Consider the following 25,090-nt stretch of genomic DNA (forward strand, 5'->3'; position numbering starts at 1 on the left):
CTTTGGCCTTAAAAGCTGTATTTTGTTCCTTTTTTTAAAAGAGAAGTTTTAAGGCAGAGGCTCAGAGCTGTCTATTTGAATCCAATAAACAGCTTGCATTTTTGCTTTAAAAAATTAGAACAATAGAAGCAGTCTGAATGAGTGGGGTCAAGCTCTCACAGAACCAGGATTTTTAGTTTGAGTTTTCAGTAGTTGCTGCTGGATGGAAGCTGCATTATATCTCTGCCTGTTACTCTTTCTTCTTGAACTGGAGAATTGTCTTTGAGACAATCTATTCTTTTCAGCTTGTTTTTTTCCAAGGGTATGTTTATGGTATATTACTATATTGGAACACTTACTTTTTAGTACTAAAATAATGTATTATTCTGTTCAGTTTCCCAATAGAGTTAAGGTTTTCCAATTCATTTTTTCTTTTGTTATAACTTAACAAAATGTATTTTGTTTCAAATCTGGTAGTTTGACCAGCTGAATTGCATCTGAAATATAACACCTTACAATTACCTTTAAAATAAAGAAAAATTAGGGTCTCAACTATCCACTGAATATATTTTGTGGGTGTTTGGTGTATTCCATAACACATAGAACATAAATCACAGATGGTGATGGTGAGACTATCCAGGGCATTGTTTCTTTTCAATCTGTATTAGTCTGTAGGGTAATCATTGTGCCATAGGAATGACTTTGTAGCACTCAAAATGGTGCAGTAAATGCAATTCATCCAATATCTGGGTATTAAATACCCAACCTACTCATTGGATATCTAAATTATAGAATTGAATTTGTTGATACAAGAAAAGACTGAGAACAATGTTATTCAGATATTCAAGATCTTTAAGCAAACCAACTAGCTGGACATGGAGAAGTTGCTAATCCAATTATATAAGGCAGATAGTTCGAATCACAGAATAGAGAAAATGATGCAACAAAAAAATGTATAATTATTTCAACTGTAGTACGGTGAATGTTCAGAATGGTCAGCTAAAGCAGATGATTAAGGCTGATAACATCAGCCATTTGATGCAAGAGGCAAAATTGAGGACTGCGGATGCTGGAAATCAGAGTCTAGATTAGAGTGGAGCTTCTTCATTCCTGATGAAGGGCTTTTGCCCGAAATGTCGATTTTCCTGCTCCTCAGCTGGCAAAAATAGGTTTTCCAAGTCCAGTCTGTTCCAGTACTCCCATTGAAATAACAAACAGGAAAATTAAAATATGTTGCGCAATACATTTTCATGTTCATGTGTTTAAGAAAAGACAGAGCTAATTTGAGAGAAACCAAAACAAACAACATACATTTTCAGATTTTTATTCTAATTGGTACATTCTCTGAAAGAGACGTGGCCTACGTAGGCTGAGCAGTGTCTGAACCATACTTCCTCCCCACATATTTAGGATGAAAAATATTTGATGCAGCAATGGATCCAGATTCTTGATTTACACTGACTGACACTATCTAATAACTAAGCTTGCACAGTTAATGAGGTAAAGGCCTAGTTCAAAAGTAGCATGTGAAGGAATCAAACACAGGAATTAACAGCATATATGTCATACCTGAAATATATCTTGTTTTTAGATACCCAAATTTGTGTGAAAAAGTTAAATTTGTCAGAGTTCAGAAAGGAGAAAAAATGCTATGTTTTCATTCCTAGTTAACAAATTGTAATATTGGTTTGTTCGCAGTGCAACATAAACAAAGAACTACAAGCCTTGTTTCATGATTTTACAATTACTTCAATCAATATTTTGGATGCTTCCTTTATGAACTAGTTAGCTTAATTGGTGAATGTGGTTGAAAATGCAACTGTAGTGATTACTGCCATCTTGAAGTTGGTGGCCTTGAGTTTTTGATTGTGGGTCCCTGCGGGATTTAAAAATCTGTTTGTTCCTATTATGGGGCTTTACTGGCATTTGTAGGCATGGGCTCATATGAATCAAAACCAGAACCAGAGCCAGAACCAGAGCCGGGGCCAGAGCCAGAGCCAGAGCCGGAACCAGAGCCAGAGCCAGAGCCAGAGCCAGAGCCAGAGCCGGAACCAGAGCCAGAGCCGGAGCCAGAGCCAGAGCCGGAGCCAGAGCCAGAGCCGGAGCCGGAGCCGGAGCTGGAGCCGGAACCAGACCCTGAGCCGGAGCCAGAGCCATATTCAAAACCAGTGCCAGACCCCGAACCAGAGTAGTAGCCAGAGCCAGAGCCAGAACCAGAGCCATCATCTTCAGAATGTGTTGGGTTTTTACTATTAAAGTCAGGATTGTAATAATCAGAGCCTCCTGAAAATCCTGGAACTGTTCCCCTGGAAATAGCTGGATAACAGGAATCGGGATAGAGTAAAAAGCCGCTGAATGTGCTGTCTGTATCCTGGTCTGCAAATATGCCATTGAAATTAGAATCCTTTACTTGTAACCATATTTTGTCCCCTGCTTCAAGGTGTACTATTAAAGTTTGGGAAACGTGATCCCTGCTAACTTTGTTAGCTGTTTTGATAACTAATTTACGGTTTATGAATAATCCCAGTTTAACAGGATTTTCATCTATCGACAAATGATAACTAAATATATATGTTCCATTGACTGGTGCAATGTAAACTCCAACTGCAGGATTGAAATGTCCTTGGATGTTGTAGAAAACAACAGTGAATGGTATCGGGAAAAATGGATTCGGTAAGCCTTCTTCAGGACTTCGTCCAGCAGAGAATGCAGATTGGATAGTAGGAACACATGGGCCGGGTGGTCCTATCTCACCTTCTTTGCCCTGTTCACCTTTGTCTCCTTGTTCACCTCTTTTTCCTTGTTCACCCTTTGGCCCTAGATCTCCTTTGTTTCCCTGTGGTCCAGCGGCTCCAATACTTCCACGTTCACCTTTCTCTCCATCCACACAGTCACAAATACCTTGTTCCCCCTGATGACCTTTTACTCCTTTATCTCCTCTGTCCCCTTTCAGTCCAGGGATGCCTGTTTCGCCTTTGCTGCCAACAGGCCCAGTCAAACCAATTTCACCCATTTCCCCTTTTGGGCCATGGGGGCCTCTATCTCCTTTGGGTCCTGTATCTCCTTTTAATGTCTGGCAAGTAGTTGGACATTGGCCAGGTAAACCTGCACTTCCCTTAAGACCTGGCAGTCCATTAGCACCTGGGTTACCCCTTGGACCTAGAAACAAAATATGAAAAGTTATTAATAGAAGACATTCTGATAGGAGTTAATGAAATTATGTTAAATATATAACAAATAATCAAAGAAAATACTTTATTGGTGCCATGGGCTGGGATTTATCACCCCAAGCAGGGCATGTTTTAGTGAAAGATGGGGGAGCAACGTAAATATATTGGTGGTGAGAGAACCCAGTTTCCATCCACCCTGATCCTGTCTGCATAAATCAGAAGGCAGGTAATCGCTGAAATCAGCAGCTCACCTGCCCTTTAAATGGAAAGGATATGGACAATTGAGCATCTTAACAAGCCAACAGACCCAGATAATACACTGCCCATGTCATATGACCAGTGTGTGCAGGTGGGTGAGAAGCAGAAGTCAGTTCCTTGAAAAAGTGGGCATTAGACCCAATTTAGAGAGAGGTTTTGGTGGTAGTATCATAACCAAAATATTAGCTGGCAGTGGTGGGCAATAGAGAATTCCAATGGAAATGCTATCTACTGATATCTTTAATGTCTTTGAAGATTAATGCATTCTCAATGCATTATCCATTCTGCTACATAACTCTGTCAGTGTCAGATTTATTTGGCTCCAATCTCAACACCCCTCTTCTAAACAGGTATGGTTCTGCATTTTCTCAGATCTCAAATAAGAAAATCAATCAACGTTGTTTGTTTCAACTTGATTTTCTCTCCTTGTCTCAGTAAGGTGCAACTCCTTTCCTGAGTTTCACAAGATTAGAAAATAAAAAGTGTAAATACATGTGAGAAGTAAATATTTCTGCAACTTACCTCTAAGTCCGCGGAACCCCCTACGTCCTCGAATCCCCTTGAGTCCCATCATGCCTCTTGGCCCTCGAGCACCTTTCTGTCCTGCAATTAGAAGAAAGAAAAATAAATTTAAATTACACACAACAACATCTCAAAATACCAGCCCTGGTGATGACATTTTACTTGGTATTTGTTAGATTATTTAAGTGGTGGACGCAGAATTACAGCAAAACTGGTACAGACTTAGGGTGAATATTTTAAAAATTTATATGTTACAGGCAGAATTGTATTATCTTACTTAGGACAATAAAGTATATTGCCTGGGGCTGATATTGGTCTTAGGTAAAACAACACAGGTGACTCTTTTTTACATACTGTGCAATTAACTTTTCCTTTGACTTCATGATATAATAAATGGGTTACTTTTGAAAGGGGGCTGTCAATTCGCAATTATTCATCTTGAGTTAGACAGAAAGCTCTGTCAACTTTACCTCAAGTCAACACCTTTAAGAAGTATATAAAGCATACATCATTCTTTCCATTCCCTTTCTCCTGAATGGGTGACCTTTGTAGTAGCACAATATAACAAGGATGATAGCTCATCAGTAACTCAACTCAAGTTAGCACTACCCAGAAGTGTACTTCAGAGTATTTGACTATGGATGGCATCAAAGACAAATTCTATCTCCATTCAATAAACATATAGAAACATTCTCCTGCATTGGTTCCTGAGTAGCCATTATGATTGGAGCTGATTGCAGCACCCTAACTGAAATCAACAAACTCAGGATGTTGTTTGCTATTATATCAGTTATTAAAACATAGGAACATAGGAGTAGGAATAGATCATTCAGTTCATCATTCGACTGGATCATGCCTAATAATCTATGGCATTCCATTTTCCTATACTATCCCCCATACTCTTTGATATTATTAATACCATAACCTAATGTAAACACAACACACACAAAGGTTCTGTAAGCTTATTCACTTTTTTTTTGTATTGTACTAATCACTAAATTATGTAATTGTGCTTTAATTTCTTTTTCATAAACTGGTTGTGGTGAGGTTCTGCATGCTGGGCATCAAAAAAGAAATTGCTATGGTACATTCACAGCAACAGAAGTGTATAAGCAATCTGCAAAAAGGACTTGGTGTTGCAGACAGTTAGCGCAATTTGGTCACCAACTCGAAAACTATGCCGTAGAGATCTGTTGGTGGAATAACTGCCTGAGGCAGACCTTGGATTGTGGAACTGCTAAACAACCTATGTCATTATGACTACATAGTATTGTTTAGTCATGCAATAAAGGGTCTGAATGGCTGGTTGCGATGTAGAATGACTCAATTGCATGTCTTAAATTCCTGCATCTGGTGACATTACCATGACGGTCTCTCTTTCTCAACCTTTCCCATCACCTGAAGCATGGTGACCCTCCAGTTAAACCACCACTAGCCATCTCTTTCTAATGAGAGAGCAGCCATATGATTTAGTCAGACTGTGGCAGTTTTGCCACAGGAAGTGAAAATATATCCAAGTTGTTGTGTGTCATTGAATATTGGACCAGAACTATGAGACCTAGAAAAGAATTACATTTTTCAGTGGTAAGCCAACCAGGAAGAGGATTGGGCCAACCGGGAAGAGGCTTATCCCAGAAGTGAATATTCCAGAATCTGAAACATAACAGAGCATGGAGAGTTCTACTTATCTGCCTGTACTGATAAGGACTGTGAAAAAATTAGACTTAGGTAGGAGTCAGAGATCATAGAAATTAATTTGAGAGTGACACAATAACAGAGATTACTGTTGAAAAAAGACAAGACAGAGAAAAGTACTTTTGTATAAGTCTTTTCTTTGTGTCTGTATTTTATAGAATTGTCCTTTAGTATCTGTCCTTTCAAGCCAGCAGAGATCATCATCCCCATGTGATCTAATCCTGCATATTTAAAAGCTGTTGTGGATTTAATGCAGAGGAAATGTGGAATGATTGTAAAAGTCAGCCAGATGGAGCTCATAGAATATGAGTTCTTTGGCTGGGGCTGTTAATCTGAGCTAATCAGGGCACCCTCCCTGACAGACATAAAGAGGACTGTCAAGCATTCTGGTCACTCTGACAGCTGGCTCTGATGGAGTTGGATCAGTGTCAAGTCCTCTCCATGTGTAAATGAAGAGGGGTTTGGTGATGGGATACTGGTCTCTGTGGAGTTATTTCAGTGGTGATGAGAGAAAAGCACACTCCTGAAGAAATGTGCTTGCAATAGTCATCTTTGAGGTGGGCTCAAGATTTCTGACATCATTCCACTGGATGAAATCGTATCAGAAACAATGACTCCACTAAGACTCTAAGTGGAAAAGAAAGTTTATGAAAGACGATGAAGTTTGGTGTAGGAACCACAGCAATGACCCTGCATGGGTAAAAGGCATGGTCAATGTGAGGTCAGGTCCAGTGGTGCATAAAGTTCCAGTAGGTGGGATGGTGTTGAACAAGCATGTGGACCATATGAAAGCTACAAACTCACAAATGATGCGAGAACAAAACGGCTCCCCAACTGCATTTCCCATGGTTTTCCCTTTCCATGTTGACAATACTTTGGATTCCAAGATGGACACAACAGGTGTCACCTCCTCAATACCTTTGCCGAGAAGTTCCTGGTGCAAGAGTGCACAGCCTCTGTGTGCACTACACACTGCCTGGATCAAAGGCAGAATTGGAGGAACCTGACCCAGTGCGAAAAAGCCCAAGGGGGGGCTACAAAACAGAAAGAACTGGCCTATGTCCTCAGACTCAGAGGGCAAGGGATGTAGTGATTGTAAAGAGTGAACCTCATAGAATAAGAGTTTCCTGATTGAGGCTGTTAATCTGGTCCAATCAGGGAGTCGTTGCTTACAGATGTAAATAGGCGTATCAACCGGAAGATGGGTAGGGGCAGGCTGCCTTAGAGTGGTCGGAAGGTGGGAGGGGCAGGGGCTTGCTGAGTCTGTATTGTCTGCACTTTTGTATGTAACAGTACTGTCTAATGTACAACTGTTATTGCTGTTGTCTCTTTATATCTTTGTGAAACTGGGATTTGAGGTTTGTCCTCCTATCCCTGTAAACTGTTTGAATGGTAGGGTTTGGGGCCTGGCTTTGCTGCTCCTCTCCCTTGTAAAATTGCTGTCTCTTGTATGCAGCTGTAAATGTAACTGTTTGTTGTAAACTGTTTTTGTAATTTGTTTAATAAAATAAAAGTAAATAGGAGTATCAGAGTTTCTGTTCACTCTGAGAGTTGGCTTTGATGAAGTTGGATCAGTGTCAAGGATTCTCCATGTGTAAATAAAGGGTGACTTGGTGATGGCATACTAGCCTCTGTGGAGTTATTTCAAAATGTCTCTGCATAAAATTGGAAAGAAAATTCATCTCTTAGCAATTTTAGAAACGTGGCTCAGGGATGGACAGAACTGGCAGCTTAATGTTCAGGATAGAAATGTAATAGGAAGGATAGAAAGGGGGGAAAGGTGGGGGCAAAACTGGGGTGGGGGGGGAGTGATATTTTTGATGAGGGATAGCATTACTGCTGTACTTAGGGTGGATAATCCTGGGAATACATCCAGGGAGGTTATTTGGGTGGAACTGAGAAATAAGAAAAGGGACGATCACCTTATTGGGAATGTATTATAGACCACCTAATAGTTAGTGGGAAATCGAGAAACAAATTTGTCAGGAGATTTCAATTACCTTTAAGAATAATAGGGTGGTTATGGTTGGGGATACCATAACCAAACATAGACTGGGACTGCCATAGTATTAAGGGTTTAGATGGAGAGGAATTTAAGTGCGTACAAGAAAACGTTCTGACTCAGAATGTGGATGTACCTGCTAAAGAAAGTGCAAAACTTGGACCTACTCTTGGGAAATGAGGCAGGGCAGATGACTGAGGTGTCAGTGGGGGAGCACTTTGGGGCCTGCAACCATAATTCTGTTAGTTTTAAAATAGTGATGGAAAAGGATAAACTGGATCTAAAAGTTGAAGTTCTAACTTTGGAGGAAGACCAATTTTGATGGTAGTAGGCAAGAACTTTTGAAAGCTGACTGGGGGCAGATGCTTGCAGGTAAAGGGACGGCTGGAAAATGGGAAGCCTTCAGAAATGAGATAATGAGAGTCCAGAGACAGTATATTCCTGTTAGGATGAAAGGAGAGACTGGTAGGTGTAGGGAATGCTGGATGACTAGAGAAATTGATGTTTTGGTTAAGAAAAAGAGGAAACATATGCCAGGTATAGACAGGAGAGAGTAAGTGAATCCTTAAAGTATAAAGGCAATAGAAGTATACTTAAGAGGGAAATCAGGAGGGCAAAAAGGGGACATGAGATTCCAAAGAGTTTTTATAAATACATTAAGGACAAAAGGGTAACTAGGGAGAGAACAGAGCCCCTGAAAGATCAGCAAGGCAGCCTATGTGTGGAACCACAGAAATGGGGGAGTTACTAAACGAGTTTTTTGCATCAGTGTTTACTGTGGAGAAGGACATGGAAGATATAGAATATGGGAAAATAGATGGTGACATCTTGACAAATATCCATAATACATAAGAGGAGATGCTGGTTGCCTTGAAACACAAGTGGTGGACCCTAGAACTCTGTGAGAAGCTAGGGAAGTAATTGCTGGGCCTCTTGCTGAGATATTTGTATCATCGATAGTCACAGGTGAGGTGCCAGAAGACTGGAGGTTGGTTAACATGTGCCACTATTTAAGAAAGTTGGTAAGGAAAAGCCAGGAAATGATAGACTGGTGGGCAAGTTGTTAGAGGGAATCCTGAGGGATAGCAAGTACATGTATTTGGAAAGCAAGGACTGATTAGGGATAGTCAGCATTGATTTGTGCATGGGAAATCATGTCTTATGAACTTGATTGAGTTTTCTGAAGAAGTAACAAAGAGGATTGATGAGGGCAGAGCAGTAGAAGTGATCTATATGGAGTTCAGTAAGGTGTTCAACAAGGTTCTTCATGGGAGACTGATTAGCAAGGTTAGATCTCATGCAATACAGGGAGAACTAGCCATTTGGATACAGAACTGGCTTGAAGGTAGACAGAGGGTGGTGGTGGAGGATTGCTTTTCAGACTGAATGCCTGTGATCAGTGGTGTGCCACAAGGATCAGTGCTGGGTCCACTACTTTTTGTCATTTATATAAATGATTTGGACGTGAACATAGAAGGTATAATAAGTTTGCAGATGACACCAAAATTGAAGGCACAGTGGAAAGCAAAGAAGGTTACCTCAAAGTACAATGGGATCTTGATCGGATGGGCCAATGGCTGAGAAGTGGCAGATGGGGAGTTTACTTCAGATAAATGTGAGGTACTGCATTTTGGAAAAGCAATCAGATCAGGACTTATACACTTAATGGTAAGGTCCTGGGGAGTGTTGCTGAACAAGGAGACCTTGGAGTGCAGGTTCATAGTTCCTTGAAAGTGAAGTCACAGGTATATAGGACAGTAAAGAAGGCATTTGGTATGCTTTCCTTTTATTAGTCAGAGCATTAAGTATAGGAGTTGGGAGGTCATGTTGTGGTTGTCCAGGACATTGGTTCGGCCAATTTTGGAATATTGCGTGCAATTCTGATCTCCTTCCTATCAAAAAGAGGTTGTGAAACCTGAACATATTCAGAAAAGATTTACAAGGGTGTTGCCAGGCTTGGAGGATTTGAGCTATAGAGAGAGGCCGAATAGGCTGGGGTTGTTTTCCCTGGAGCGTCAGAGGTTGAGGGGCAACCTTAGAGAGATTTATAAAATCATGAGGAGCGTGGATAGAATAAATTCCCAAGGTCTTTTCCCTGAACTGGGGGGAGTCGAGAACTGGAAGCATAGGTTTAGGGTGAGAGGGGAAAGATATGAAAAGGATTTAAGGAGCAACCTTTAATTTATATATAAAAAGAAAAAGTTATTTTGGGAAGAAATTAATTAGACACTAACAAAACCGCTCAGTGCAACAATTGTTACTTGAATAATCAAACAAGTTCCTTATGAGAAAACAAATAGAAAGAACAAACAAGCAAAATAGGCTAATGCTTGCAACCACATTGGAATTTCTGATTTGTAAATATTATGAAATATTTTCTTTATTGGGCATCAATATTTCTCCAGAGCTCCTGATTGAGATAAAATGATACGAATGGAATACCCACTTAGAATGAAAATAAGTCAACTTGGGTGTCGTTCAATTGAATATATCAAATTGAATATAGTGAAAGGCAAATTTTGACTTGAACAACTAAAAGAATAAGATGAAAAACACTTAATGAGAATTAGTCACTGGTTAGGTACAGGCAAAGGGAGAACTGGAGGATCTTTTATGTCTATCCGTAACATTTTAATACTTCAGTATTATTGAGAGAGGTAACCCATGAATGGGAAACTTGGCAAAACTCATCTCACTCATGGGCTAGAAGGGAAATAGAGCGTAAAAATAAAAATGATCCGGGAACACCGGAAATCTGAAATGATATGGATCGGAGGCCACAATACAGATATTGCCAAAGAAGCACCCAAGTCAACATGATATTCAGACATAAGTATCCACCCCCGAGAGTCAGACACTGGAGTGTCCCAAATAGCTGTCTGGTCTCTCGAATAGTTAGTGTTGATACCCACCAGAAAAATACCCACCAGAACCATGATGTATATCATGGAGTTGTACCTGGAAGATAATCATAATGAAGATGGGATATCCAGATTGGTGTGATAAAAGGACAAAGAGTTTGCAAGTGCAGCCATTGAGTCAAGTGCTGGATCATGCCATTAGCCCAGACTTTGGGGATAATACGTTGGAAACAGAACTACACATTTTCAGAGGACGAAACTAGATAAATAGGGAACAAAATATTTAACAAGAGCACCTCATTACTGAAAAGTTTGGATTTGATTTCTCTAAGTAAAAATATAAAAACTTAAGGGGAAAATAGGGGGCATTTGACGAGAGAAAATATCAATCAAACTAAAAGAGCGCCAAATTAGTTAGTCCACCCAATAAGCATCGTGGAGCAGTTGGAGTATCATGTTCAAACTAACAAACTCAGCAAGCAGACAGAAATGCCACAGATGAAGCTGTGAGGAATTATGTGTGTATCAAGTATTGATAGGACAGTGTGAAAATAAGAGTCAAATTTTGGAAAAAGAATCCTCATGAGTTACTAATTACCATTTGGAAACATTGACTAAGGACAAAAACCACACTGTTTTCAGCTCAAAGGTTTGGTACTGATACATTCTATATGAACAGATTATGAAAAGAAATATCTTAAATTGATGGGATTGGTACTTCCTTTTCCAATGATACCACATGTGATGACACCACTTCCAGAGAGCAGGGTTGAGAAGACCAGAGCTTTAGAGGGGGGTAAACATGTGCAACATTATGAGATACTACCAGATGCAGTGAATGTGGAGATTATATAATGGGAACTCCTCTGGAGGGTTGCAATACTGGAAGAAATGTCATAGACATAAATTGTACCAGGGAGATAATGGAAGAAATCTTCAAGACACCCATGTAGTTGACGTAAGGGAGAGAAAATTCCTCAGACAGAAAACAATACCAGTTTGATCAAATCTGATTTGGCAAATAACCATTCCTCCATTTTGTTTCCCTCCAGACAGACCTTTGCTGACAGGAGAAAGAAAATTGGTGAGCATTTAGTTAAAGAGTCATAGAGATGTACAGAACAGAAACAGTCCAACTCATCCATGCTGACCAGATATCCCAACACAATCTAGTCCCACCTGCCAAAACCCAGCCCATATCCCCCCAGGCCCTTCCTATTCAAACACCCATCCAGATGCCTTTTAAGTGTTGTTGTTATACCAGCCTCCACCACTTCCTCTGGTAGCCCATTCCACACACGTACTACCCTCTGCATGAACAAGTTGCCCCTTCAACTCTCACCCTAGCCTATAGCTTCTAGTTCTGGACTTCCCCACCCCAGGGAAAAGACCTTATCTATTTACCCTATCCATGCCTCTCATGGTTTTATAAACCTCTATAAGATCACCCCTCAGCCTCTGACACTCCAGGGTAAACAGCCCAAGCCTATTCAACCTCTCCCTCAAATCCTCCAACCCTGGCAACATCCTTGTAAAACTTTTCTGAACCTTTTCAAGTTTCACAACATCTTTCCGATAGGAAGGAGATCAGAATTGCATGCAATATTCCAAAATTGACCGAACCAATATCCTGTACAGCTGCAACATGACCTCCAAAGTCCTGTACGCAATACTCTGACCAATAAAGGAAAACATAACAAACACCTTCTTCACTATCCTATCTACCTGTGCTCTACTTTCAAGGAGCTCTGAACCTGCACTCCCAGGTTTCTTTGTTCACCAACACTCCCGAGGACCTTAGCATTAAGTGTATAAGTCCTGCTAAGATTCGCTGTGTCAAAATGCAGCACCTCGTATTTATCTAAATTAAACTCCATCTGCCACTCCTCAGCCCATTGGCTCATCTGATCAAGATCCCATTGTAATTCAAGGTAACCTTCACTACACCTCCAATTTCGGTGTCATCTGCAAACTTACTAACTGTACCTCATAAGCTCACATCCAAATCATTTATATAAATGATGAAAAGTTGTGGACCCAGCACAGATCCTTGTGGCACTCCACTGGTCACAGGCCTCCAGTCTGAAAAACAACCCTCCACCACCATCCTGTTCTACCTTTGAGACAGTTCTGTATCCAAATGGCTAGTTCTTCCTGAATTCCATGATATCTAATCTTGCTAACCGGTCTCCCATGTGGAACCTTGTCGAACACCTTACTGAAGTCCATGTAAATCATGTTTACTGCTCTAATCTCATCAATCCTCTATGTTACTTATTCAAAACAATCAATCAAGTTTGTGAGACATGATTTCATACAGACAAAGCCATGTAGACTATCCTTAATCAGCACTAGCCTTTCCAAATACATGTACATGCTGAACCTCAGGATTCCCTCCAATAACTTTCCCACCACTGACGTTAGGCTCACTGGTCTTTAGTTCCCTGGCTTGTCCTTGCCAACTTTCTTAAATAGTAGCGCCACGTTAGCCAACCTCTAGTCTTCCGGCAGCTCATCTATGACTAACAATGATAAAAATATCTCAGCAAGAGGCCCAGTAATCACTTCCCTAGCTTCCCATAGAGTTCTAGGGTACACCTGATCAGGTCCTGTGTATTTATCCACCTTTATGAGTTTCAAGACATCCAGCACTTCCTCCTCTGTAATATGGACAGTTTTCAAGATGTCACCATCTATTTTCCTAAATTTTATATCATCCATGTCCTTTTCCACTGTAACATCATGAAATCAAAGCCTAGAACAATAATGAGGGTGAGTTGCAGGAATATGTGAAAGAGTTGGTTGTGATACTCCATTACTAGTCCATCCTATGAGAACATTTAGCTGAGCTATGGAAAGCTATAAATCCCAGAAAGTGTTTAATCAGTTGGGTTAGTTTAGATTCCCTAAAGTATGGAAACAGGCCATTTGGCCCAACAAGTCCATACCAACCCTCTGAAGAGTAAGCCATCCCAGACCCATTCCCCTACCCTATATGTACCCCCGTCTAATGCAACTAACACTATGGCACTAACACTAATACTATGGGCAATTTAGTATGGCCAATTCACTTAACCTGCACATCTTTGGACTGCATAAGACAATCTCAGCATCCCAGGGATTAGCTTGGTAAACCTCCGTTGCATTTCCTCCATGGCAAGTATATCCTTCTTTTGATGAGGAGGCCAAAACTGCACACAATACTCCACATGTGGTCTGACATTCTATACAATTGTAACAATAACTCTTTACCCCAAAAGTAAAGTCTCCTTGTGTTGAAGGCCAACATGATGTTTGCTTTCCTAATTGTTTGCTGCAGATGCAGTGATTCATGAACAATGATACCCTGGGGTTGCTTTGGACAACAACACTCCCACCTCTCAACATTTCAGATATTTTCTGGCATATGTTTTTTTATTTTGCACTCATTTACTTTATATTCCATCTATCATATTCCTGCCTATTCATTTAGCCTGTCCAAATCTCTTTGCATCTTCTTTGTTTAAAATTATTTTGAAATATTATATTTAGTCTCCATATCCAAATCATTTATATATGCTGTGATCAGCTATGGTCCCAACAGTGATACTTATGGTATCCTACTAGTAATATCCTGTCACTCTAAGAATGACATATTTATTCCTGTTCTCTGTTTTTGTCTATGAACCAATTCTTAATCTACACCAATACATTACATCCAATCCTATGTTCTCTAATTTTATTTATTAACCTTTGTGAGACTTTATCAAAAATCTTGTGGAAATCCAATATATTACATCCCCTGATTGTCTTTTATCTGTACTACAAGTAACATCCTCAAAAAAATGTTATGAAGAATCATATCAGATTTGAAATGTTAACTCTACTTCTTTCCACAGATGCTGCCAGAACTGGTGAGTTTCTCCAGCATTCACTTCATTTACTTCAGATTTATAGCATCAGCAGTATTTTGCTTTAGTTAGAGCATTATTAAACATGATTTGCAGTCTCCTAACAAAAAGCTGTATTGAATTTTGCTACAAAATATTTGTATAATTATAGAATTTTGAATGACTCCTGTTCAGTTTAGATTCTAAGACACATATTTTAGAAATTTGAAAGATTATACACTGGACAGGTTATACCTCTCATAATAAAACAAAAATAAAATTAACTGGGTTAAAAGGCAAAAATTAGTACAGATAAGGATTCATTTTTGTTGGATTAATTAGCAATGCAGTTTTTAAATCAGAGTGTGTTGAATGGGGTGGCACTGCTACTTCACAGCACCAGAGATCTAGGTTCAATTCCAGCCTCAGGTGACTATCAGTGTGAAGTTGGCACATTTTCCCTGTGGGTTTCTACACAGTGCTCTGGTTTCCTCCCACAATCCAAAGATGTGCAGGTTAGGTGATGTGGCCATGCTAAATTGTCCATAGTGTTCAGGGATGTATAGGTTAGGTGCATGAGTCAGGGGTAAATGTAGGGGAATGGGTTTAGGTGGGATACTCTTTGGATGGTTGGTGTGGACTTGTTAGGCTGAAGGGCCTGTTTCTACACAGTAGGGATTCTAATTCAACCCAATTGCATACAATTTATCAATTTCATAATGATTCATTACACATATACAAAGATAATAAATGCAAACCTTTTATCCCTCTAAAGCCTCTTGGGCCTATGTGACCTACTGGTCCCATAGTTCCTTTCATGCCAGGCAAGCCGGGCTTTCCTGCCAGAAAAAAACATAAATGTCAGTTTGTTCAATAGAGAAACATATATAATGTCAGCTTTAAAATACATCTCTGCGTCCATTTCTCGCACTATGAAGATTCCTACAGTCTAAACCATTTCATTTCACTTTCATTATATAAAAGTTCAATGGACAAATCCTATACATTTACTCTCATTGTTTGCAATCTAAACAAGTTAAATATTTCCCATACAGAATCACAGAAGTATTACGGCACAGAAGAAGATCATTCAGCTCGCGTCTGCAAAAGTGCTTCATGATTTAGTGCCATTTTCCTGCCTTTTCCTCTACACTTGCACCTTATTTCTAAGCAAATAATCATCTAGGGTGCTCGTGAATGCCTCAATTGAATTACATCCACACACTTCCAGACAATGCATTCCAGACCTGAATCACTCATTGTGTGAAAAAGAGGTTTCTCAGATTATATATGATTCATTTCTAGATTACTTTAAGTCTGTGCCTATGCATTCTTCATCCTATTAAGAGCAGGAACAATTTCTCCATATCCACACTATCAGCATTGCATGGAAAACTTCTATCAGACTACCTCTTGGTTTTCTTCTTTACGAGAATAGTCCGAACCTCTCCAATCTATTCTCACAACTGAAGTTTCTTGTTTTAGAACCAATCTTAGAAACCTCTTCTGCACCTCTCCAATGTGCTCATATCCTTCCCATAGTGTGACACCCAGAAATGCTTATAATACTCCAGCTGTGATGTAATAAATGTCTTATACAGTTCAGCATAACCTTGTTCTTACACTCTGTGCCCCTATTAATAAAGCTGATGGTACTGTACAACTTATTAACTGCTCTCTTCACCTTCAATAACCTGGACAGATACACCCAGGCCCCAGTACTCCTGTACCCTTTTAGGTTTGTTCACTCTGTTTTGCATTTTCTATCTGTGCTTTTCCTACCAAAGTGCATCACCTCATACTTCTATTCTTTTCCCATTGCAGTGAATTCCAATTGATCACAATGTTTTGAACTATATATAATTCAAATTTTGAAAATCAATCTTTAGTGGTTCTAATCTTGTGTCAGTGAATCCCTTAAATTTTCATAATACAGAATTCCTGGGAAAGCACAATACTGTTTTTTTTAATTATCTCATGGGATGTCAGCACTGCTGATTGAGCCAATGTTGGTTGATTATCTCTAATTGGAATTAGGTGTTGGCAATGAACTGCTGCTTTGAACTGTCACAATTAATCTGCTTTTGGCACACCTACCAAATGTTTAGGAAAGTAGTTCCCAAATTTAGATCCAGTGACAATGAAGGAATAGCATTGCAGCTTAAAATCATAATGGTATGTGGTTTGCAGGGATTTCAGGGAAGAAGAGTGTAGTGTTTGAAAAGCATAGCCAGTCAGTCAGCATCTGAGGAGCAGGAGAGTTAACATTTCGAGCATCAGCCCTTCATTCTTGGTACTTGGATGCTGCCTGACTGGCTGTGCTTTTCCAGTACCACACTCTTCGATTCTGATCTCCAGCATCTGCAGTCTTCAGTTTCTCCCAGGGACTTGAGACTGACAGGAAGTGAGTTATTTGCTGCAGAATTCCCAGCCTCTGATCTCTACTTGCAGCTACTGTATTTAAATGGCTGGTGTAGTTCAATTTCTAGCCGATAGTAAACCCTGGATGTTGATTCTGGGGTAGTTCAGCAATGGGAATGCCTTTGAGCAAGAGATGATGGTTAGATTTATCTATTGGAGATTATCATTGACTGGCATTTGAGAGGTACAAATGCTACTTGATACTTAACAGACCTAGCCTTTATATTGTCCAGGTCTTGATGCAGAAGCAAATGAACTGTTTCAGTATTTCAGTGGGACAAATGGCACTGAACATGCCACAATTATCAGTGAACATTCCTACTTCTGATGTTATGATGAACGAAAGGTCATCAATGAAGAAACTAAAGATGGCTGGGTCTACAATGTGCTGATGAACTCCTGCATCAGTGACCTGGGAGTGGGGTGATTAGTTGCCAACAACCATCAGTGTCTTGCTTTACGTTATGAATAGATTTCCCCTTAATGGCACACTCAGTCAACTGGTTCCTTGATGTCAAGACCAGTCACTTTTACTTTACCTCAGGTAAATCCAAGTGTTGTAGCTGTCCTGGAATAGCTTGACCAGTAGTACTTGTAGTTTGGGAACACAAGTGTTCAGTACTACTGCTGGGATTTTTAAAAAATATTTATTCTTTTATAAGATGTGGTATCAGTGGCAATGCTAGCATTTATTGTCCATCTAGTAAATGCCTTGAAATGACTTGCTTGCTTAGCCATTTCAGTGGGCAGTTAAGAGATAACTACATTACTGAATGAATGGAGTCACATGTAGGCCCTACTTGTCAAAAATTGCAGATTTCCTTCCCTAAAGAATATTATTAAACCAGATGTATATATGATAGGTTCATGGCCACCATTACTGAGAATAGAATTTTTTAACTGAATTTAAATTCCTTCAATTACATTTGGTAGGATTTAAATTCATGCCACAGAATATTATCCTGGGCTTTTGGTTTACTAGTTCATCAACACATTAACTATGCAACTATCTAGCTACCCATGTTGTCAGAGCTCACGTCCTGTCTTATATCTCGCACCTTCAACCATTCTTTCATATCATTGTCATTTATGATAGTGTAAATATGGACAATCAAATTTTAATTTGCATCAGCTGATTTGCTAATCCAAGCAATAATTGAGGTAAACTTAACAGCATGCTCTATATGAAGAGCAAGACAAAAAAAATGTAAAGAATATACACAAAATAAATTATGAGTTTTGGGCTTCAAGTGATTTCAATCAATCCCACTTTGGTTACCTCACAGGGATTTGTTCAATCGGGAGAGATTCTAATCTATATGATGCTTGACAATCAATCCCACTTTGGTTACCTCACAGGAATTTGTTCAATCGGGAGGGATTCTAATCTATATGATGCTTGACAGTTTATTTTTGCTGTTCTCTGCAGTAGTTTGATATAACCTCAGTGTGTAGATCATCACAATAGTATGCAAATCAAGATTTATGGGAATAACATGTTTCCTCCCTTAGTAGATATTAGACAAACAGATGTTTTCATTGATCCAAAAGCTTCATGGTCATTTTAACTGGTACCAGCTTTTTATGTCTAGGTTACCTTTTCAAAAACAAAACCTGATTTCAATTCTTAAACTATCTTGATTGGATTTAGTCACACATTCTCTAGATTATTAATTGAAGCCTCTAGGTTACTAGTCTGGCAATATAATCATACATATTACAATATGTAATATATTACTATACATTTCACATTCCACAGAAGAAAAGGAAAACAGACAAAATTTTGCAAATTGGGGTTGGGTCGACATCTATACATAATCCTGCATGTGCAGTTGAGGATGATGCATTAGGTTTTTGTCTCATGTATGGAACAGCCATGCTAAATTGTCCGTAATGTTAGGTAAGGTATAAATGTAGGGGTATGGGTGGGTTGCGCTTCGGCAGGGCGGTGTGGACTTGTTGGGCCGAAGGGCCTGTTTCCACACTGTAAGTAATCTAATCTAATCTAATCTAAAAAAAAAGAATTATTTTCTGGAGAATAGAGTTTAGCTCTTCTTTTGCTTGGCCCCTTGATATCAAACAAGTCTGGGATATACTTTTGAGTATATCTATTGGTATACTGCCCAAAGTCTGCCTGATTGACCCAGTGGGATTGATATTTTCTGAGGGTAGACATAAAGTGGGTCTTGCAGCATCGAAAGCATATGGCAGTTGATTACAGAATTGCTTGCCTTTTCCAATTTGCTCTTTGCCATTTGATTGGAGGCCATAAAACTTTTTGAAAGTATTTTTATCAACTCCAACTGAAATTAAAGCCTTCCTTAGATCCTGAGTTCCAATTTTTCATTCAGGTGAGTCCCAGACCCACACCAATCAACCCCATTGCCCCGTGGTTGAACATTTCAACTCCCCCTCCCACTCTGCGAAGGACATGCAGGTCCTGAGCCTCCTCCATCGACACTCCCTTATCACCCAACACCTGGAGGAAGAACACCTCATCTTCCGCCTCGGGACCCTTCAACCACATGGCATCACCAGTTTCCTCATTGCCCCTCCCCCCACCTTACCCCAGTTCCAATCTTCCAGCTCAGCACCATCCTCATGACCTGTCCCATCTGTCAATCTTCCTTCCCACCTATCCGCTCCACCCTCCTCTCTGAGTTATCACCTTTACCCACACCTATTGCACTTTCAACTACTTTCCACCAGCCCCAACTCACTCCCATTTATCTCTCCATCTCCCTGACTCCCAGCTTCATTCCTGATGAAGGGCTTTTGCCCAAAACATCAGTTTTCCTGGTCCTCAGATGCTGCCTGACTGCTATGCTTTTCCAGCACCACTCTAATCTTGACTCTGATCTCCAGCATCTGCAGTATTCACTTTTGCCTATGTCTTGTGGCAGACAGAATGGCATGTTGGCAGTTGCCAGGGGTGGTTGAGTCAGGCAGCATCCACTGAGCACAAGAATTGATGTTTCAGGTATAAGCTCTTCTCCCAGGAGTGGTTGAATGGCAAGTGGTGCAGTTGGTAAGGTGGTAGATTGATCAGGTATGATTTAAAAAGGTGGTAGGGAGGGAGTTAGGTGATAGGATCAGGTGAGATCGGTTCAGAGGGTGTTGGAGGAGTGTAAATCTAAGAATGGGATGTCCAGTTGTTAGGTCAAGGGGTGTTGAGTACGGAGGAGTTGTCAGTACTGAGTTAGGAGGAGATCAGTTTTATAGTCATCTTGAAGTTAAAGCAGATTTTAATATTTCAAAGGTTGCCTGGGTGATTATTTAGGTAACTGTATTGGAAAACCCCAATGTTTCCTGTTCTAATTCAGACTTGAGATGTTTTCAGATGGTTCCAGACACCAGGTAATTGGCCTTTGGAAGTTTAAACTTGCCAGGCAATTGCATGTGTAATCATGTGTGTCAGGACCTCCACATGGTTCAGCATCTCCAATCCACACTGCTAAAATGACTATCTCCCTTTTGGAAGATGTGGGACTCCAGGTTTTCTTTACTTGATACAAAGCAGTTCAGTTTTGCACATAGTAGTTCAGTTATATAAGGCTGGTTACTGCTATAAGCTTATAGTTAATAATGAGGCTCTTCCAAAACACCTTTGCCTGCTTTTCAACAACTTGCAGCTCCAAGAAGAATTTTACAAGTGTACCTGGTGGTCCTGAGTTTCCTCTGTCCCCTTTAGGACCTAGGTCCCCTTTTGGCCCTTGGCAGTGCATGCAGACACAGTATGATGGGACCATATCTGTGCTGAAAGGATACTCTTGGTCTGGAAGGGGGCACAAGTTGTATTCAACAGGTGAATCAGGAAGTCCACGGTTCAGTGGTTGTACGGTTTCATTTTGAGGGGTACCTTCTGCAATCACGAGCAGAGCCAGCACCGCAATTACATTCAGCATTCTTACTTCCACTCCAAAAGCTGTGGAAAGAGGAACATCAAAATTAAGAAAAACTTATTTATCCCATAAATTATGAAGCATCAATCCATTTCATGTTACAATATGCACTGTACAGATTTCTTCCCAGTAAAGATTATCACTTGCAAGGTGACATGCTACTTCCTTTTGTGAGGGAAGATAATTAAAATGGCTTCTTCCTCTGTGTCCATTTACTATTTTTGGTAGACCAACATCTACCATGTATGATGAATTCCATTCATGTATGTTGTAATAGTTGTTCAACAGAATGACATCGCGATTTCATGTGCAAGTTTGCCATTAAGTTAATGAACAGGTATGGTTATATTTTCCAAAGCAAACCATAGCAAAGTTTGGGACTTTCATCAGGAGAAGTAAATCGGCACTCACTTTTTTACAATACTTTATCAAAACACATTTAGCATTTTATACAATAGCTACTTCTGAAATGTGATAACAGTTTTTATATAGACAAATACTGCACAATGCTGGTCACAGAGATTGCCAATGAGATAATTGACCATTTGGTTGGATTTAGATGGTACAACATAAGGGACCTCCATCTGAAAGAACATGCCTCTGACAATGTAGCACTCTTCAGTACTGAAATGAATACACAGAGTAGAATGTAAGCTTCTGACTCAGAAGTACGAACACTAATGACAGAGACAAGAGCTGCAGAACAAAGATAACAAAGAACTGACTAATCTTCTATCTTGTCCAATCCATAGTGGTTCAAATGTAATTTTATCAGCTGAGGGAAAGGAAACACATGCATTTAACTAATTCTATTGTAACATTTTTTCATTGTCCATTCACTAATACCAGTAGAAATACACAACAGAATGCAATTCCAATGCTGCTAAAAATAAGAAGCGGAACAAATCTTTTACTGAGTTTAAATTTACTATTAAAGAAATTTAAGAATCACTCTTGGTTATTCTTGTGAATTCTTTAGCTTGGGTTTGTTATCTGAAGAATAGAAAATCTGCTCAACCACTAACTACATTCCTTATTTCTTCTGAAATTCTCTCTGATATTCCCCCCTCTCTTCCAAGTACACCAATCATCTAAGTGTTTAATAATTGATGTTAAGATATAGATAGTGAATGTCATCAGGTTATTCATTGTAGAGCTGCATAATTGGTGACATTTTAGTCCAACTGTGATATATTAGACAAGCAATCAAATCTTTGTCCAGTTGGTGGGCAAATTTCAGTTCATTAGATGACATCTTGGTCTATTTGGTCAAATCCTTGTTCAGCAGGATTTACAACTAGTGAAATCTCAGTCCAGTGAGGGTCATACTGGTTCAGCAAGTCAAATTCTGGTTAGCTAATACATCTCATTTGATTTTACTAAGCAAATAATCTTTATTCTTTAATGTACTGATGTTTAATTTAAAAATTAACAGAAATACAACTATGCAATGGATGCTAAAGTTTTAACTACTTTTTTCAAGTCCTGAAGGTGTCATGCTTTCTTAAATTTTCTATTGTATGACTTGCTCTTTGGAAAGACAGAAATTTGTCAATTTTACTGACTCAGTAAACTGTAGAGGTTATTATTATTGGCAAAAGTTCTGCATTTTATTTAATTTCATAATTTTGCTGAGAATAATTACAGAAAACAATATTACACATCAATCTGTTCCTTGTTGATGGTTCAAAATAAAAATCACTGATTTACGATAATCTTGGGCAGAGACCTGAGACCTGAAATAGCATATAAATCATGCTGTAGGATTTATGTAAAGCAATCTATTTAAGTGCAGATATCAAATTAAATTATTTATATTCCATGTCAATCATAATCGTGTTTAGATATTAATTTTCTCTCTTATTGTCATGTCCAACAAACAGCATTAGCATGAAGAATGCAGTATAACTCTTAAACTCAACATTCCTTATTCTGTAGATGTTTTTCTTAATCTGAAGCATCCTCACCTGTTGAGGTGTAGATTCCCGAACTTGAAGTTTCTGCTGGATCTAAGATAACAGTTCCTACAGTGCTTGGTTTTATAGACCCTTTCTCTCGGGTGAACACCACAAATTAGTTATTGTTTCCAATTTACATTATTCAGCATGACCTAGATATGACAATAAGATAGAATGAGGGTATTTTGTGGATTTTTTTGAGGAAGTAGGATAATGCTTTATAATCATATTCATTGGGTTCATATTTCCATTATTACTCCATATTCCTTTGCCTGAAGCTGCAGAAGATAATGTGACAAATAAAATATTTGATATGGTTATTTGTTCTGTTTGGTAAATACACAGAGGGTTAGATTACCCGCTATTAAGCTTTGCACAAACCACTTTCTGGTCATAGCCCGACAAAATACAATTTGCCCACAGGGGATCCTGTCACCCACTTTCAGCAGTTCAAGTATTGGTGGCATCACATACAGATATAGAATTGGAAGTTGCCTCATGTAAGAATTTGATTGCTTTAAGTAAACATGTCCTCCATGATATTATTCCTCACTGCGATATAACATAAACACAATTCTGAATCAATGAACAGGAACCTCACATATGACAGCAACTTGTCACATAACACTATCTAAGGTGGGGGAGATGTGGAAGCATGTCGTATGTGGCAGGAGAACACTCTTGGAGACAACTTTACACAAACTACAGTGCTTAGGTCTGACTACATTTGCAGCATAGTCATGGGCATGTAGCATACATTGCACAATACAAAGAGAAAGAAGAACAAAGCCTCATGAACAAGGGCAGTAGATCTATATACCTTGTTGCAAATCCAGCTACACTTGCTGAATGTACTGTACATGGATTTAATGCAAATTAATAGATTGATCTAGCTTAAAAACAGAAAAATCTGAAAATACTCAGCAGCTTTGGCCCAGTACCTTTGAAGAATTAAACAGGATATTTCAAGTCATTAACCCTTGAATAGAAATGGAAATAATTTCTTCATAATTCACCGTTTTTATTTCACTTGTCCAGTTTCTTCCCACCCTCTGCCACTTTTACAGTTTTCAGTTTCTGGGTTTTAATCATCTTCTGATGTTTAATCCCTCCTGACCTCCATCCCCCAACAGGACAGTTTGGAAGTTTCTTTCTTCTTCTTTGAATGGAGGTCCTCCGGATGTACCCTTCTCTGCCTAGTTATCTCACATGAAATGAATTACTTTCATTGTATTCACTTCCTCAAAATAAAAGGTCTTGCTCTGAAAACCCATATGGGTTGGAGTTATGTCTGGCTTTTTTGTGGGATTTAGTTGAATATTTTTCCAGTTCTACTTAGGTCCTTCTGCTCATATTTTTGCAGTAGATTTTAAATTCTCTTGGTGTTATTTCCTTCTCTCACCCTGAATTGGAAAATGTAATCAACTTTGCTTCCAATCTTCACCTTTACCTCACCTTCCAATGACTGAACCACTCCCCCACTCATTCTCAATTTCTGGCAATCACCAATGTTCACTGTAAATTCAGTAATTCTCACATCTGTCGTGGCACTCTTAATAATGAACACATGTTGAAGCTAAGCAATTTGATATATTTTAGCATGCTTCTCTCGGCATATTACACTGCCAGAGAATAGAGTTCAGTAAGATGGAGACAGGGAGCTTTAAACCAATAGGTAACATGCTATGATGTGGTAATGACATCATGAATATTTCCCTGAAAGGTATATCACATATTTGCTATGAGACATAACATAATTCATACATCAGATAGAATCCCTACAGTGTTGAAACAGGCCCTTTGGCCCAGCAAGTCAACACCAACTCTCCGAAGAGTATCCTACCCAGACCCACTCCCCTACATTTACCCCTGACTAATGCAAATAACCTACACATCCCTGAACATTATGGGAAATTTAGCATGGCCAATTCACCTAACCTGCACATCTTTGAATTGTGGGAGGAAACCGGAGCACCCGGAGGAAACCCACGCAGACATGGGGAGAATGTGCAAACTCCATACAGACAGTTGCCCAAGGCTGGAATCGAGTCCGGGTTCCTGGCTCTGTGAGGCAGTAGTGCTAACTGTTGAGCCATTGTGCCACAGTTTTGGTCTCCTTATTTGAGAAATGATATACTGGCACTAGAGGGGTGCAGAGGAGGTTCACCAGGTTGATTCCGGATTTGAAGGGGTTGGTAATGAAGAGAGACTCAGTAGACTGGGATTATATTCATTGGAGTTCAGAAGAACATGGGGGGATCTGAAAGAAAATTTAATTATGAAGGAATAGATAAGATAGAAGTAGAGAGGATGTTTCTACTGGCAGGTGAAACTAGGACAAGAGGGCATAGCCTCAAGACTAGAGGGAGCAGATTTTGGACTGAATTGAGAAGGAAATTCCTCACCCAGAGTGTTGTGAATCCATGGAATTCCTTGCTCAGTGAAGTAGTTGA

At 39.5% G+C, this 25,090-nt stretch overlaps 1 protein-coding gene across 1 annotated transcript; it reads right to left on the minus strand.

Moving 5' to 3' along the window:
- Nucleotides 1–1,287: 1,287 nt before the first annotated feature.
- On the minus strand, nt 1,288–22,701 carry LOC122556289 (uncharacterized). Its single transcript, XM_087993784.1, has 5 exons — nt 22,647–22,701; nt 20,436–20,702; nt 15,115–15,195; nt 3,930–4,010; nt 1,288–3,138 (listed from the first exon to the last, which is right to left on the minus strand). Exons 2-5 carry the CDS (start codon nt 20,680–20,682, stop codon nt 1,886–1,888), a joined length of 1,662 nt encoding a protein of 553 aa, XP_087849910.1. The 5' UTR covers nt 20,683–20,702; nt 22,647–22,701; the 3' UTR covers nt 1,288–1,885.
- Nucleotides 22,702–25,090: the final 2,389 nt, after the last annotated feature.

The sequence above is a fragment of the Chiloscyllium plagiosum genome, unplaced genomic scaffold (genome assembly GCF_037043375.1).
Source record: "Chiloscyllium plagiosum isolate Xiang-an unplaced genomic scaffold, Cpla_swu_hap1 HiC_scaffold_13, whole genome shotgun sequence".
Lineage (NCBI taxonomy): Eukaryota > Metazoa > Chordata > Chondrichthyes > Orectolobiformes > Hemiscylliidae > Chiloscyllium > Chiloscyllium plagiosum.